Consider the following 17233-nt stretch of genomic DNA (forward strand, 5'->3'; position numbering starts at 1 on the left):
AATTTTGCCAGTGTCTGTAGGTTTGCCGGTAAAAAAAATCTAGAAAACGAAATATGGTAGAAGTGGTAGGAAGAGGTAATGGTAGATGAACAATGACCTTCACTATGATTTCCTTGACAATAGTATGGGCTGTCAACATGACATTAGTTCCTATTCCTGCGTGAGAACTCCGGCGCAAGCGCTCTCATTCTGAGAGGAGGCCTGCGCTCAGTGGGACGTATGACCAAAATGATGATGATGACGGCTTAGGTTAGGTTATTTCCTTTTAAAACGTCATTCAAACAAATGCGACTCAGGTAACGAATTAGTCTGCACTTTTCTTGCTCCGTCCCCACTGTCCCTATATATAAGTAGGTACTGTAGTCTTTGGTCCCCAGCAGCCGGCGCAGTCAGTGGGCAAGGTCAGTACAACATTATAACATATCCGAATCCTTCCAAGAACTTGTATTAAGTAGGTACCATAGAGTTTACGCGCAGCTTCGCACGTGTATAATGAGATCCAACTGTTGAATTGAAATTCCGGGATTTTATAAAATTCCCGAAATGACATGAAGTCTTTATTGACGTTGCATTACTTATAAAGAACAGTGCCAAATTTTGTGACTGTATCCATTCCATCCGGTTGTTATTGTGATTTTATCCCTATCCCGTGGGAATAATGAGATAAAAGAAGCCTAACTACTTATGTGTTATTCCAGATCTCCAGCTATCCGCGTACCAAATTTCATTTCAAATTTCTGTTCAGCCATTTTAGCGTATGTAGGTAAAGGAGTACCAAACAAAAACACACACATACTCACAAAATTACGCATTTATATATTAGTAGGATTAAAACTAGTTCTTTCCTCCAGTACTTTAATGATTCCTTTTACTGCAATCCGACAATGTACGCTTTCCATCGTCGTGCAACAATTGCTCTGGTTTTAAGTAGCGATGCGAACCCTTCAATGTTGGGGTCCATATTGCTAGTCCCGCTGATGCAGATTTGGGCGAATCTGTCCCGCAAATTTGGTTAGTGCGAACGAGGCGCTCGTGACGCCGCAACCCAAACCCAGCGGTCGTTTTTTGTCCATTACATATCGAACGGAAAACGTATCGCGTATCGTTCGTCTTTCGCTGAACTGTTTTTTTGCGGCGCTAGAGCCTGATTGTTTAGGCAATTATAAAGTTCGGTTTTATCTCCCACCTGCGTTAGTCGCTTGTGTTGTGCTAGTGCCCGAGCTTCCGAAGTTGAGCCTATAGACAACGGAATGCAAAATTCGAACTTCGTATCTTGCTGTCCCATTGATGCTTGTATTATTTAATACAAGAGTGAGGGACGACTGCGATTTTCGAATTTCGTAGTAGCCCCCCTGTATTTTTCACGATAGTATAGTGACTTAATTGGGTTGTATAGTGCCAACGGAAATAAGAAGAAGAAAGTGATTTGCGCTAATTTAATACAAAAGTAAGTACCGACCATGTACCGATAAAGTAAAGTAACAGTGCTGTTGGAAGAAATGGGTCATTAATGTCATTATTCGAGCGATTCAACCGCCCCTAAATTTTCATGGTTTGACATTTTGCTATCGGGAAGCTTCGAAGCGTCTTTTCGTCCAAATTACCGCAGTGTTTGTAGTCAAGTCTTTGACCCAGTGCGTGTTGCTGTTGATGGCTTACGGATCTGAGACGTGGGCGCTAACGATGGGCCTCATGAGGAAGCTCAAAGTCACTCAGATGGAAAGTCTATGCTCGGGGTTTCTCTGCGGGATAGAATCAGAAATGATGATATCCGCAGTAGGTAGAACTAAGGTTACCGACATAGCCCGAAGAATTGCGAAATTGAAGTGGCAGTGGGCGGGGCATATTGCTCGCAGGACTGATGGCCTATGGGGTCAGAAGGTTCTCGAATGGCGGGGAGACGGGCTGTCGGTGGGCCTCCAACGAGATGGAGCGACGACTTTGTTAAGATCGCGGAATCACGGTGGATGCGGAAAGTAGAAGACCGGTCTGAGTGGAGAGCCTTGGGGGAGGCCTATGTCCAGCAGTGGACGTCTTTCGGCTGACATGATGATGTTGACTTTTTGTTATGAATGGGCTGTAGAATTTGATGATTTTTTTATAATTTTTTAGACGTCTTCTACCTAGATAACAATATAATACAAAGACTCCTAGGAAACGGAAAAACGCCCAGTAGAATTAAGCTAAGTCACAGAATAAGTAATAGGACAAGTAGTTAAGTATCTAAATAGTACTATAATCTCGCTAAAACTTGAACTTGTGTATGTTGCATTCGTACAACTTTTACACTGAGCGCATTAAAAAAATATTAAAAATATTCTTATACTTAAGTACATACGTTTTCAGTTATTTAATGAACACCACCACTTCTAAAAAAGTTGGATTTGCTGCAAAATGGTCTCTAATTCGTAAAATAGTTTCTTCTGAAAACTTTCAATTATTTAAATGACCTATCCAATGAGAACCCACAACATAAGTATTACATTATATTCGCAGTAGAGCCATAATTTACTTTTATACCTTAATGACTTTGTTCTGACACGTACGTACACAACAGAAAGCAGCCAAACTGGTCAAAGAAAGACTCGATCCTTTAACGGCACTGGACTGTCCTTGAAATCCGATAACTGTTTATAAATCTCGTTTTGGAATTTCCATGCCCATAACGTTGATGAATTTTAGTATAGGTACATTATAAGTACTTACATACATACAAAAAACACACAAAGAAATCCCATCGAAAACATTACATTAAGTACATGTAAAAAGATGCAGTCTCGCAACGCAGTTCTTTCTTACACCCACTGCAAAAAAAATTGAGATCCAATGTTAAACCAAATCGGTTATTCTAGTCAATACCGGGACGTGTCCTTAGAACTTGGATTTCCATACAAAGAAACAAACACACAATCATCATCATCATCCCAGCCTATATACGTCCCACTGCTGGGCACAGGCCTCCTCTCAGAACAAGAGGGCTTGGGCCATAGTTCCCACGCGGGCCCAGTGCGGATTGGGAACTTCACACGCACCATTGAATTGCTTCGCAGGTCGCAGGTTTGTGCAGGTTTCCTCACGATGTTTTCCTTCACCGCAAAGCTCGTGGTAAATTTCAAATGTAATTCCGCACATGAATTTCGAAAAACTCAGAGGTGCGAGCCGGGGTTTGAACCTACGACCCTCTGAGAGGCGATAGGTCAAACCACTAGGCCACCACGGCTCTTACACAACACACAATACAAATACAAAATACATAAACAACATACAAAATTACAATAAGATGATGTTGTGCTTGTAAATATTTTTTTTTTGTCTTGCCTGAGCAGCATGTTATGTTTTTTGTTAAAAGTGGAAACTGTTGTAGCTACTGTAATATTTTTATGTGTTTTATACTTTGTATTATTTCTAGCTGTTTGTTTTCCTAAAAAAAAAAAAAAAAAAATACCTACTTTAAATAAATATACAAAAGAAATGAAATGAAACTTAGTTCAATTTAAAGTTTCGCGTGACGTCACGTCGTGCGACATATTATAAATGTGAAAGTTTGTGAGTGAGTGAGTGAGTGAGTGAGTATGTGAGTGAGTGAGTGAGTAAGTATGTTTGTTACTTCTTCACGCTGAAACAGCTGGACGGATTTGGATGAAATTTGGCGAAAAGTTAGTTTATAACCTGGATTAAAACATAGGATACTTTTTATCCCAGTATTCCCACGGGATAGGGATACAATCTCGAAATAACAACCTCTGGGCTTAGAGTCATGAAATTTGGTATGTAGGTAGTTGGACGTTTGGAATAACAGATAAGTGACTTTTTGACCCGATATTCCCACGGGATACCTAGGGATAAAATCTTGAAATAACAACCGCAGGGCTTAGAGCCATGAAATTTAGTATGTAGGTAGCTGGACCTCTGGAATAACACATAGGCTACTTTTTATCCCAATATTCCCCCGGGATAGGGATAAAATCTTGAAATAATAACCGCTGGACTTAGAGTCATGAAATTTGGTATGTAAGTAACTGGACGTCTGGAATAACACGTAAGGGACTTTTTGACTCGATATTCCCACGGGATACCTAGGGATAAAATCTCGAAATAGCAACCACTGGGCTTAGAGCCATGAAATTTGGTATGTAGGTAGCTGGACCTCTGGAATAACACATAATTTATTTTTTACCCCGATATTCCCACGGGATAGGGATAAAATCTTGAAATATTAACCGCTGAGCTTAGAGTCATGAAATTTGGTATGTAGGAAGCTGGATGTCTAGAAAAACACATAGACGACTTTTTGACCCGATATTACTACGGGATACCTAGGAATAAAATGTCGAAATAACAACCGCTAGGCTTAGAGGCATGACATTTGGATGTAGGTAGCCGTATGTCTGGAATAACACATAAGTACGCTACTTTTTATCCCGATATTCCCACGGTATAGATTGGTAACTAAGGGACCCCATACATCCCTGTATTATTATTATTATTATTATTTTGTATTTTTTTCTTTAATTGTATACTGTAGTTTTTAAGTATTTTATTTGTAATTATTTTATTTTGAAAAAATGACTTTCTGCCAAGTTTCTTGCGGCGCATTCTTCTTGCCAATGATGGTCTTTCCGAAAGCGCTGGTAGTATAAAAAATGACGTGTAAAAGTGCCCATTGCGGCCCATTTACTGAATAAATGATTTGAATTTGAATTTTGCATTTGAATTTGGATACGGAAAAATTTTTAAACTTCAGCACTGGGTTTAGAGTCTTGAATTTTGTACAGTTATTCACAACACAACCTCAATGAAGACCACGATATAAATTTTGGGAATTTCCAGGGGGATTTTGTAAAATCTCGAAAATTTCAATTGCAGCTACCACACCGAATAGTTTACGCGTGCGAAGCCGCGGGTTAAAGCTAGTATTTATATATTATATTATATTGTAGGTATATAAATAATATATATATTATATATAATAGTAGGGTTTAATAGTTATAATAATACTACTTAATATTATAAATGTGAAAGTTTGTGAGTGAGTGAGTATGTTTGTTACTTCTTCACGCTGAAATGGCTGGACGGATTTGGATGAAAAATGGCGAAAAGTTAGTTTATAACCTGGATTAAAATATAGAATACTTTTTATCCCAGTATTCCCACGGGATAGGGATAAAATCTCGAAATAACAACCTCTGGGCTAAGAGCCATGAAATTTAGTATGTAGGTAGCTGGATGTCTGGAATAACACGTAAGGGACTTTTTGACTCGATATTCCCACGGGATACCTAGGGATAAAATCTCGAAATAACAACCACTGGGTTTAGAGCCATGAATTTCGGTATGTAGGTAGCTGGACTTCTGGAATAACACACAGGCTAATTTTTATCCCGATATTCCCACGGGATAGGGATAAAATCTTGAAATAATAACCGCTGGGCTTAGAGTCATGAAATTTGGTATGTAGGTAGCTAGACGTCTGGAATAACACATAGACGACTTTTTGACCCGATATTACCACGGGATACCTAGGAATAAAATGTCGAAATAACAACCGCTAGGCTTAGAGGCATGACATTTGGATGTAGGTAGCCGTATGTCTGGAATAACACATAAGTACGCTACTTTTTATCCCGATAATCCCACGGTATAGTTTTGTAACTAAGGGACCCCATACATCCCTGTATTATAATTATTATTTTTCGTATTTTTTTCTTTAATTGTATAGTGTAGTTTTTAAGTATTTTATTTGTAATTATTTTATTTTGAAAAAATGACTTTCTGCCAAGTTTCTTGCGGCGCATTCTTCTTGGCAATGATGGTCTTTCCGAAAGCGCTGGTAGTATAAAAAATGACGTGTAAAAGTGCCCATTGCGGTCTATTTACTGAATAAATTATTTGAATTTGAATTTTGCATTTGAATTTGGATAGGGAAAAATTTTGAAACTTCAGCACTGGGTTTAGAGTCTTGAATTTTGTACAGTTATTCACAACACAACCTCAATGAAGACCACGATATAAATATTGGAACTTTCCAGGGGAATTTTGTAAAATCCCGAAAATTTCAATTGCAGCTACCACACCGAATAGTTTACGCGTGCGAAGCCGCGGGTAAAAGCTAGTAATAAGTAATAAGTATAAGTAGTAGTATAGTGTATAATGTTAAGTCGAATCATATCATTAATTTTCAGGTTGCACTTGTAAAATTGTTCGAAACATTTATTTTTCAATAAATAACAATTAGGTAAGTACCTATATAAAATCAAAATTTGTTTTCTTGAAATCACATCAACAGGAGAAAGCATCCTGAGATTCTCTTTGACTTAATTAAAGTCTCTTTGTCTCTCTGACAACAGTTAGCTGGTGAATGTAACTGGGCCCTTATTATTTAAATTCACGTTACAATTTTAGGAGACCAGCCCATTCTGACGATGGTGCTGCCATCAGTGGACGCAGGACCGGCAATGGACGCGGAGGAGCGGATGCTACTGCAGCCCGTGGGTGCACCCGAGCCACGCACACTCCTCACCAGGAGCCAGTAAGTTTCCCCATTCAGTCAGTGGCGTGCCCCCTAACAAATAGACTTCCACCGCGATCCTCCTGTGCAGAGCATGAGCATGATTGGCCTTTTATGGGCGAATTCGGGGTAATAGCAAAAGTTACAATGAAAACGTGGGTAGTTGTGCGCCGGTATTAGGGCGGTTTCAGACTAGCGTTGTATAAGATTGTTTTTGAAAGCGCGTGTACGCGCGAACAATTGCGGTTTTGTTTTCTTCGAGCGTTGACGTGCATATAAGCTCGTATGTAAGCGCGAGCGATAACATGTCCTTTAGACCAATTACGAGCAAACACGCAGGAATGAGCGCGTACACGCGTGTTCGATTTAATGCAGTGCGTGTAAGCGCATATGCCAAAAACGAGCGTATACGCGCAGAAAAAAACGCTAGTCTGAAACCGCCCCTAGTTTCGACGGGTAGACGCGCGAGCAAAGCGGTGGCGTGCAGTGCCGGTTTTGCTGCAGCCGTCGTGTCATGCCGTTGAGGAAAGGCTGCGAATTAGCCCGTAACATGTCGAGCTAAACTCGATTTCAGACGTGAGTTATGTGGGTTTAATTCAGTAGTTCCAAACTTATTTTTCTCGTGGACCACTTTCAAAATTTTACTGGTTTCGGTAGACCCCCTGCTGCTACATTTCTACCACATCTTAAAGTCGCCAAAAAATAAAAATTGTGTCGCTGTGTCTGTACAAGCATTAAGCATTGTCGGGCGGATAGCGCTTTGCAGTCCGTACATGTACACGAAACGTATATAAATACTACGATAAATTAATACAGAGCATATTACGCAAATAGGCAAGTAACAGTAATGCGCTTTGTGCCTGTGAACTGTTTGTATATGATTCCGCTTCATCGCTTAACAGGGCGATAGTTTAGCATGTGCCGTTAGCCCCTTATGACCCCCATTTTTTGTTCACGCCTACGTAGACCCCAGCAAGTCTCCCGTGGACCCCTGGGGTCCACCTGGACCACTTTGGGAATCACTGGTTTAATTCATTAAATTCCTATCATGTTTTTATTAGGTTTTTTATAGAAGACGAAAACAAGGCGCTCGCAGCACAGCAAGAGATGCACGACGGCGCGTCCGGAGTTCCACTAGGGCTCGGTGGAGACATGCCGGCACATTACCAAGAAATGGTAATATTAAATAGATTCATGCACGCACGCACGCCCAAACTTTCATCATTTTTTTGCACTCTGCTTGTATATGTCGCACGCAACATCTTTATAAGGGTTATCCCTTAGAAAATTGTTCAAATCTATGTTTAGTCCTTTTTCCTGCGACATATTTATAGAAGCAGGGTGCAATTGGTCATAATGAACAAATCAGGTAGGATGTTGAAATGGCGAATCCATTTTATCATCCCTGAATGATGATGAAATTCCACCAGATTTGCCATTAATATATCCTGCGTGAGTTGATCACATTCCTTAGAGATTTGTTCAAATCTAAATTTTGGCCGTTTCCCTGCGACATACATACACCCAATCATATCAATAAAGTAATAACGTGTTTAAAAAATTTCAGTCACCAATCCACATCGCATTAGAGAGCGGTGACATGGACAAATTTGAAAAGGCTTTGAAGGACGCCGAGCGCGACCAAACCTTGGACAAAGTTAACGGGCGAGGCGACACCCCACTTGGAACTGCCATATTGAAGAGCAACCTGCCAGCCATCCAAGCCCTTTTAATAAAAGGAGCAACCCCGAACAGAGTGTCAGACAAAAACGAATCAGCGCTGCACAAAGCTGTACATGACCCAAAAATCTTGAAGTACTTTTTAGACAATACATACGTACCAAGCACTTTCAATTCTAAGGGCCTGGCTCCGATACATGCAGCTGTCTGCGCTAGAAACCCCGCATCGGTTAAGCTACTTTTAGAAAAATTCAAATATGCCCCTCAGAATACCGTATATGAAGGTCACACACCGCTGCATTTTGCTGCAATCGAAGCAAGCAACGATGCCGCTGAAGTTATATTAGAACACAATCCTGAAGCGGTGTTTGAGGTAAATAAGTTAGGAGACACCCCTTTGCACGCAGCAGCAAGGCACAACAACAGGGGCTTGGCTACGCTGTTGCTGCGAAAAGGGGCCGTGCTATCAACCAGGAACAAAAACGAAGTGACTATCCTAGAATTGATTTCAAATAACTTTTATGATGCCACGAATTTTTTCTATCAAGTTTTTGATGAGTTTATTTATAGAAAACCGTTAAAGAACAACGATTTAGACTTCGAAATAGATGTCGACTATCGAGTGCTCACGAATGGTAAGAACGATATGAGTCACATGAAGGTCTTGGATGAATTTGTGGGCTGCGGCCAAAGCAAAGTACTGATACATCCTCTGATTGAGAGCCTCTTGTACTTGAAATGGATACATTTCTTGCCACTATTTTATGCTATGATCTTAGTTTATGCTGTATTCCTTGCTTCGTTTAATATTTTCGTGATAAGCGTTTTTCAAAATGAAGACCTCATGAACAGTGGCAGCAGTACTTCCACCGCTATGAACGTCAGCAGCACGGGGCACTCTGATCTGGCAAGTGGGGACGAGACTCCTGACTCCGGGCTCCACGCAGGAGTGTACTGGCTGCTGATCGCATTGATATACATATCAACATTAATATTACTAGTACAGGTAAGACTGCTAAGATGCTTGGAAAATTTCTTTGCGTGTTAGAATCCAGAATACGGAAATTCGTCGACGAGCTTAAGTCACCGACAGCTGGAAAAACTTGCACGTTGAAGTTTGAAAGTTGAATTTGCAAGCGGAGGTTTTTTTCTCGTCTAAACCCAAAATATGCAACGTCGGATAATGAGTCAATTTCAGCTTGATACCTCCATGTGTTGCTGAGAAAAAGATCTTGACAGACAAACAAACCGACGGATAACAAAGTGGCCCAATAAGGGTTCCGTTTTTACCAACTGCGGTATGGAAAATATCGTAGTCAGGTAGTAATAATAGATCCATGTCTGTTTCAGGAATGCTTTTTCATATATCTGAAAAAGCGGCGTTACTTTGCTAGCTGGGAGTCGTGGGTGAAGATGTGCGGACTGGTGCTGTGTGCGGGCACTCCGCCGCTGGCTGCGCTGTCGCCGGGCCCCTGGCCGCGTCACGTCGCCTGCGCCTCGCTACTGCTCGCCTGGGTCCAGGCCATGTTCCTTATCTCCCGCTTCCCACGCTACGGATTCTACATTCTCATGTTTGGGAAAGTCGCTGTCGAAATACTGAAGGTAAAGCTAGGTTTCAGTCAAATCTGGCTGCGTTTCCACCTCGCACGATGTGCGAGGATACCCTCGCTACTTATCCTTGCACCGCTCAGCTATCTCACACCTTTCTGATGGAAACAGTCACGTTCCTCATCGTGGGGGATGCTAAAATAGAGATATCTCTCTCCAGGCAGAACACCTGCCTGAACACCGGAGTCCGAAGGAATAGAGTCGGAACTTGTATATATGCGTCCGAGTTGAGAAGCTTCGATAGCGCCATGTAGAACTCGGTCGAAGTTTTCTATATGCTCAGTAGATGGCGCTAGGAGTCGCTACACTCGCACCCCTCAGCTACGGTGGAGATAATATAAGTGGAAACGCAGCCTTAAGCCTCATTTAGACAATGCGAGAAGTTACATGCAAGTTTCACTACATTGCGGTATTTGTTGGATCAACAGAATTCATGGTCCCTCCATAGTCCGCAATGTAACGTAACTTCCCATACAAATTCTTCCATCGTCTTAATGAGCCTTTAGAAACGGACACTGCGTATAAGCACTGATCGATCATTGGTTTTCAGATACTCGTGACGGTGCTGTTACTGGTTATCGGTTTCTCTTTCTGCTTCATGATCCAGTATCACTCGGCGCCCCCCTTCGACGGCCCCTTCGCTGCGTTCGTCAAGACTCTAGTCATGATGTCCTCGGAGTTCGACTACGAAGGCTTATTCGGCGAAGACCACGCGGAACAGCTTAGAGGCACATCAATGTTCGTCCGAGTACTGTTCCTGGCTTTCGTGATCTTCGTGGCTATAGTTCTGATGAACTTCATGATAGGTTTGGCGGTCAGTGACATCAACGAGCTAAATCGAACAGGCAACATCAGACGACTCGAGAAACAAGTGGAACTGCTAAGCACTTTTGACTCTTTAGTCTACGATGGCATACTCTCGAAATGGTTTCAAAATACGTTCGTCAATAAAAGATATCCTCTTAGTATGTCTACTGTGACGAGACGTCAATCAATATGGAAGGTAAAGTACAATAACGAAAAACCATCATCAGTTAAGATCCGATCGGCGACGCTGTACTACGCAATCGTGGAAGCTGCAAGCAAAAACGACCAGCGGATGAATAAGAATGATAATGTAATGAATATTTGTACATGTAAGACAGAGAAACTGATTGGTGCTGCGGGTATGAGTCAACCAACAGGAAGCAACACAAATTGGCTGCACGAAGTGATAAATAAACAGAATGAACAGATCAAGACGCTACTCAACCAGCTGGCGATGACTTCGCATGAAAATAACGGAGTTAAACGCTCCATAAATAATTTGAACAAAAAGATAGACTATTTATTGAAAAGTCAAACGAAATAACATGTACCTAAGTAAGTTAAAGCGAGTCAAAGTTTGTTACGTTTGAAGCTACTAGTTATATGTAAGGGCTAATTACGCTAGCGCTAGCTGACGCGGTTTACATAAAGGGGGTGCACGTCTATTCAAAAATTGTATGAGCAGCGCTAACTGCACGCGTCGCGTGCGACGGATTTTACATGCACCCGCACCCGCAGGCGTGCACCCGCTCCGTGCATCCGCGTCAGCTAGCGTAGGCCCTAAGATGACAATATAGTTAGCTAAGTGACACATTATAGTTAGCTAAGTGTGTGAACATTTTTTATTGCTTTAAATTTAAGACCATTATAACCAACACTTATTGCAAATAAATGAATTATAAGTTCTTGCAATGGATTATTATACCTATCTACTCTTTATTGCAGACAAAACACATAAAAATAACAGATTATACATTCAGAAAGAAATGTAAGTATTTACAAACGTTAATTTTAACTTAATTCGTACGAATATAAGTACATAATATTTAAATAAGGGCGCCGGGCCGGCAGGAATATTTTCAGAACAATCAGAATTATTCAGCATTGCATCTTGTTGGTTTTTTTAATAAATATGGCTCTGTCCATTGAAGGGCAATTTTGCCAGTGTCTAAGTATACTCAGTAGGTTTTGCGGTACGGTAAAGAAATCTAGAAAACGAAATATGAGAGCTACGAGAATATGGGTGCCGGAATGGGTGTGTGAAGCGGCAATTACACTGCGTCGTTCACCTAATGCGGGCGCCGAATTTGTTTCAAACTAAGTAGTTACTTCGGCAAACAAACGTCGTCTTTACATTAGTCTGTCCGTCTACTGCGGCGAGTGCGGTGGCCATATGCATAAATGAGCGTGTGTATACTGGGCCATATGTAGCTCGCCGAATGCGGCCGACTACCGTGTTCTTTACACTTTTGCGGTCGCCGCATGCAGCATGCGGCGAACAACAAAGTGTAATTTCCGCTTAAATATAGATTGACGGACTGGACGAAATTAAGGTATACATAACAAGAACAACCTTTGTATAAAATATATATCAATGCCGACTTTTCATAAACATTGTCAATGTCGTAAATCTTCTAAGACAATTTCAACGTTGACAGAAGAATCAAGTAATAATGTGTAATCACGGTCTGGATAAACAAACCCTTACTTTTATTTTGAGTTGTATAACATTTTTTGTATTATTTGTCGTAGTAATGATATGTCTGTTCTTTGCCGGAGTGTTTGAGGAAGCGGACTACCAATAAATAGCAAGATCACAAGACTCACAAGCTTCAAACTAGCCAAAATTAGGTGGTAGTCACCAGCATCATCTGACACAACATAGCGTGCGTAAATTTCTGATACGACTATATTTCTAGGGCGGGTAGGAAGGTTAGTATCATTTTTTCTAAAAAGCAGCCGGTCTAAATTGAAAATAAGCAATTTGTGTAAGTAGCAAGTGGTCCAAGAAGCAACTGGCCTAAGTAGCAACTGATTTAAAAATTCAATTTTTTAACTCAGTCGACTGAATTCCTAAAGGCGTGGCTCTAGCCCATGTTTTTTTCAAGTTTTCGACAAAAACAGGTCAGGACCAGTTGCTTATTAGACCATTTGGTATTTAGACAAGCTGCTTTTCAGTAGGACGTATCAAATATTTTTGCACGCTCCGCTGTTGCTAATGCAGGTGACAACGATAAGTAGCAAAGTGTGACCGTCTACCGTCTCGACTCGAGTGTCTACGTTAATAGGTACGAGTCAGCATAAATCATAGGTATTATAGTTTCCTACATACCTACAGTCAATCCACACACGAGTAGTTTTTTAGGGTTCCGGAGCCAAAATGGTAAAAACGGAACCCTTATAGTTTCGCCATGTCTGTCTGTATGTCTGTCCGTCCGTCCTCGGCTTTGCTCAGGGACTATCAATGCTAGAAAGCTGTAATTTTGCACGGATATATATGTATACTATGCCGACAAAATGGTACAATAAAAACTAAAAAAAAAATTTTTTAGTGTACCTCCCATAAACGTAAAGTGGGGGTGATTTTTTTTTCTTATCCAACCCTTTAGTGTGGGGTATCGTTGGATAGGTCTTTTAAAACCTTTAGGGGTTTGCCAAGACGATTTTTCGATTCAGCGATATTTTTGCGAAATATTCAACTTTAAAGTGCAAATTTTATTAAAATCGAGCGTCCCCCCCCCCCCTCTAAAATCTAAACCGGTGGGTGGAGAAAAATCAGGATGGTAGTAAGTATATCAAACTTTCAAGGAAAACTATAACGGTTAAGTTTGCTTGAGAATTATTGAGTAAATAGCAGCCTAAGATATAAAATATACCTAAACTATGGAAGATTCCGTATAAAATACGAAATTCTTACAAAACTATTACTTAATTTTTTCGTAATGGCTACGGAACCCTATTTTGGGCGTGTCCGATACGCTCTTGTTTTTGTTAATGGTTTCCCTAGCCGTTTTACCTAGTCCTCGCTCCGCTGAGCGGTTTCCACTAGAGCTGCGCTGAGCGAAGATAAGTAAATGAAGCGTTTCTATTGCAGTATGACAAACACGTTCCTCGCAACGCGTCCTCGCACATCTCTTGGAAACGCATTTTCGCGAAACTTAATAATATTTTTCCGTTTCTCATTCACAGATCCATCGGCGATGGATTCCCTTCCACCAGCTCGGATCGCGGCTGTTGGCTTACTAAGGTTGTCTGTGCCTTGTCAAAAACATACTGAACGAAATGAGAACAGGAATAACTTTTGTCCTATTAAAATATTACTCAAGAAATCACTTTCGAAGCGGCAGAGTTATTTGAAGATCTACATTATTGTTTTAGACGTGTTTTATATTTTATTTTTATTTTTATTATACCGATTATAGCTGAGTATAATAATTTATTTTCGCCCAACGCCGTTAATAAGTAAGCTTTTATAAGTTTGAGAGTATAAGGGCGTAAACTAAACCCGGGGCTTCTGTGTAACGCACTCTGAGGGTGGTTTCAGACTAGCGTTTTATACGCGCGTATAAGGTCGCGTTTTTGAAAGCGCGTGCACGCGCGCACAGCAGGGCTACTATATGAAACTCGATGTTCGTGTCGTGTGGTCCCTCTGACACTAATACTATTTATTCCGAGAGCGAGAGGAACGGTACGATACGAACTTCGAATTTCGTGTTTCGTAGTAGCCCTGCAGGTGCGGTTTTGTTTCTTCGAGCGTTGACGCGCATGTATGCTCGTATAAGCGCGAGCGAGAAGATGTCCTTTAGACCAAACACGAGCAATTACGCAGGAATGAGCGCGTACACGCGTGTTCGATTTAATGCAGCGCGTATGCGTATGCCAAAAACGCTCAGAAAAAAACGCTAGTCTGAAACCGCCCGGAATCGTAACCGTACACTACAGGAATGAGGGTAGAAAGAGATGGTTCATGCGATTGCCAGCGCCCGCGCGTTAGACAATACGGGCTCTGTTATGAACGAGTAAAAGAATATTTAACAGTAACAAAATTTTAACTTTAGGTAGGTAGGTATAGGTACTTAACAGACTCCAATTTTTAATTGAATTTTATTCTACTATATTTGTGGTACAGCTTGTCTAGGCTAAAATGACGCAATGAGGTAATTTAACAAGCTATAACTATCTTATTTAACGGTAATATCTACAGTACATTTTTTTGGCCTCCTGTTTACTAAAAATCGGTCAAGTGCGAGTGCGAGCGACTCCACAAACACCTTCGACAAAGTTTTAAAAACAAATAGTTCAGTAATATTTTTTTGTAAAAAAATCTAATACAAGCTTTCTTCCTGGCGGTACTTTTTGCCCCTGGTTACCAAAGTAGGTAGTCGTCAAGACGAATCAAATGGGACCAAAATCGATGCGGTCGTGCGACGAGCAAAATAACTAATAATAATGGACTGTAATTATTGTATTGTATTGTAACAGTTCATTATGGTACCTTGTTATTTTAATATTTTTTACTTGTGCCACTTTTGCACTCATCCATCAATAACTGGCCACCTTATACTAAAAATGAATTCTAGTCACCTATAAATAAAATTTATTTTTAGGGTTCCGTACCCAAAGGGTGCCAACGGGACCCTATTACAGGGCTCTATCTCTTAAGCCGTAAAAGTTAGACACTTGAAATTTTCACAGATTATGTATTACTGTGACTGCTATAACAACAAATACTAAAAATAAAGTAAAAATACAAATTAAAGGGGGTCGTCATACAAGAAACGTGTTTTTTTCAGCGTTTTTTGGTTGCTAGGCGTTATCAGCCGTTGCTAAGGCGACCGAGTTGCCTAGCAACGACTAGCTATTTCGTTTGAATATTTACCTTTTAAGTTTGCGATTTTAATGATGTTTTTAGAAGCTTCGATAATATTATAGTGACTGTCTGATTATATCAAACTTACAAGGAAAACTACAGCATGGAACCTAACGATGACTTTTTACTAGTGTTCCTTATTAAGTGAACAACTTTCTCCAAGGAATATAGGTCGAAAAACGAAAAAAAAATTAAGACTCCCATACAAAATGTATTGGTTAGCTGACCGACTTATACTATGGAAAGGCGAAAAAAAAATCGTTTTTCGACCTATGTTCCTTGGAGAAAGTTGTTCAGTTTAAACAACAATATCACCTGTTTCAGTAAAGGATCATCGTTAGGTTCCACCCTGTATAACGAATAGGTACCTAAGGTATTAAATATACCTAAACTTGGAATATTCCGTACAAAATACGAAATCCTTAGAAAAATATTACTTAATTTCTATTTACTTACTTTTTTATTTTTTCTCCTATTTATGTTTTTACTGTGTTTTTGTTGTGATGTAGTGTGTTTTTGTTGTCAATAAATGTTTGAGTTTGAAATGGCTACGGAACCCTATTTCGGGTGTGCCCGACACGCTCTTGGCCGGTTTTTTAAGTATGTACTACTTCAGTACATAGGTATTGTGTGTGTGTACACATCAGCCTTGTCTTAGTAAATCACAAAACAGACAGTGGGGTTTCCAGGGAGTATGACGTAAAAAAATTCGAAATAAAACAAACTAATTTGGTTCACATAATAATATATTTTTATCAAATTCTAAAACATAAGTCTCGATAAACAAATCGATGCACGTAACAAATTCAATACTGTGAATACAAAATCCATTTTTATAGCGTAGTATCTAAATTACTATTTTAACAACTATTGTACTTTCATCTAAAATTCTCATTGGCCCTTTTTATGTACAAAATTTGTGAAATCATGTCGGTTGGACAAGCTACCAATTAAAAGCAGACTAACCAGTATGTTTTAAATGTTAACAAAAATGCTTAAATGTTTATAGAAGTATACTTTTTGTTGTTTTTTAGAAAAATATAGCTCTGTCCATTGGAGACCAATTTGGCCAGTGTCTAGTAGGTTTCGCCGTTGTATGGTAAAACACGGCTTATTTAGCTATTGAACCAATCACAACTGTCAAAGTTGTCAAACGGACTGTCACAACAACCCTCATTCACTTTTAAAAGATGTCTCTGTCCATTAGAAGACTGTATTAAGGTTAGTCGGGGCAAGCGCGCCGCAGGGGGTAAGCGCGCCTACCATTACAATATCGAAAAGTATCGAGAATATGTAAGATGTCGTTATTAGTGCTTATGATACTTTCCGACTCACCTTATGCATGATGATGATGACAGTGAGGTAGTTACGAAGGTAAGTATATTTCGCCATTTTATAAGGTTTGTTTTACATGTTAATTTTATAGTTAACAGCAGATGGAATGAGAAATTTTCGATTGATTGATGTTGAGAAAATAAGTCTGCCTTTACGATAGCTTGCCTCCCAATCAGGGCTTGAATGCGGTACTAATACTATCGAAATATACCGCTTTAGTACATGTAATTTCGGTACTAAATGCTTGAAAAACTAGACAGAGTATACCGCTACTAAAGCGCTCGTGGCAGTGACACCATAGTAGCGAAATACCAGATTTTCGGATAGATATAGATGTAGTGAAAAAAGTTTATACACAGGCCAAGTCAAAATCAATCTTATGCCAATTTCATTAAGACTTACACCAGATTCATTTAACCCTTTAC

General features: G+C 40.1%; 1 protein-coding gene across 1 annotated transcript; it reads left to right on the top strand.

Annotated features, from left to right (window-relative positions):
* Nucleotides 1-380: 380 nt before the first annotated feature.
* LOC141442893 (transient receptor potential channel pyrexia-like) lies at nt 381-11486 on the top strand. The gene is made up of 6 exons (XM_074108046.1): nt 381-401; nt 6403-6529; nt 7570-7684; nt 8076-9194; nt 9539-9790; nt 10347-11486. The coding sequence occupies exons 2-6, from the start codon at nt 6423-6425 to the stop codon at nt 11145-11147; spliced, it is 2394 nt and encodes a 797-aa protein (XP_073964147.1). The 5' UTR covers nt 381-401; nt 6403-6422; the 3' UTR covers nt 11148-11486.
* The last annotated feature ends 5747 nt before the right edge of the window (nt 11487-17233 follow it).

Source organism: Choristoneura fumiferana, chromosome 26 (assembly GCF_025370935.1).
Source record: "Choristoneura fumiferana chromosome 26, NRCan_CFum_1, whole genome shotgun sequence".
In the NCBI taxonomy this organism is placed as follows: Eukaryota; Metazoa; Arthropoda; class Insecta; order Lepidoptera; family Tortricidae; genus Choristoneura; species Choristoneura fumiferana.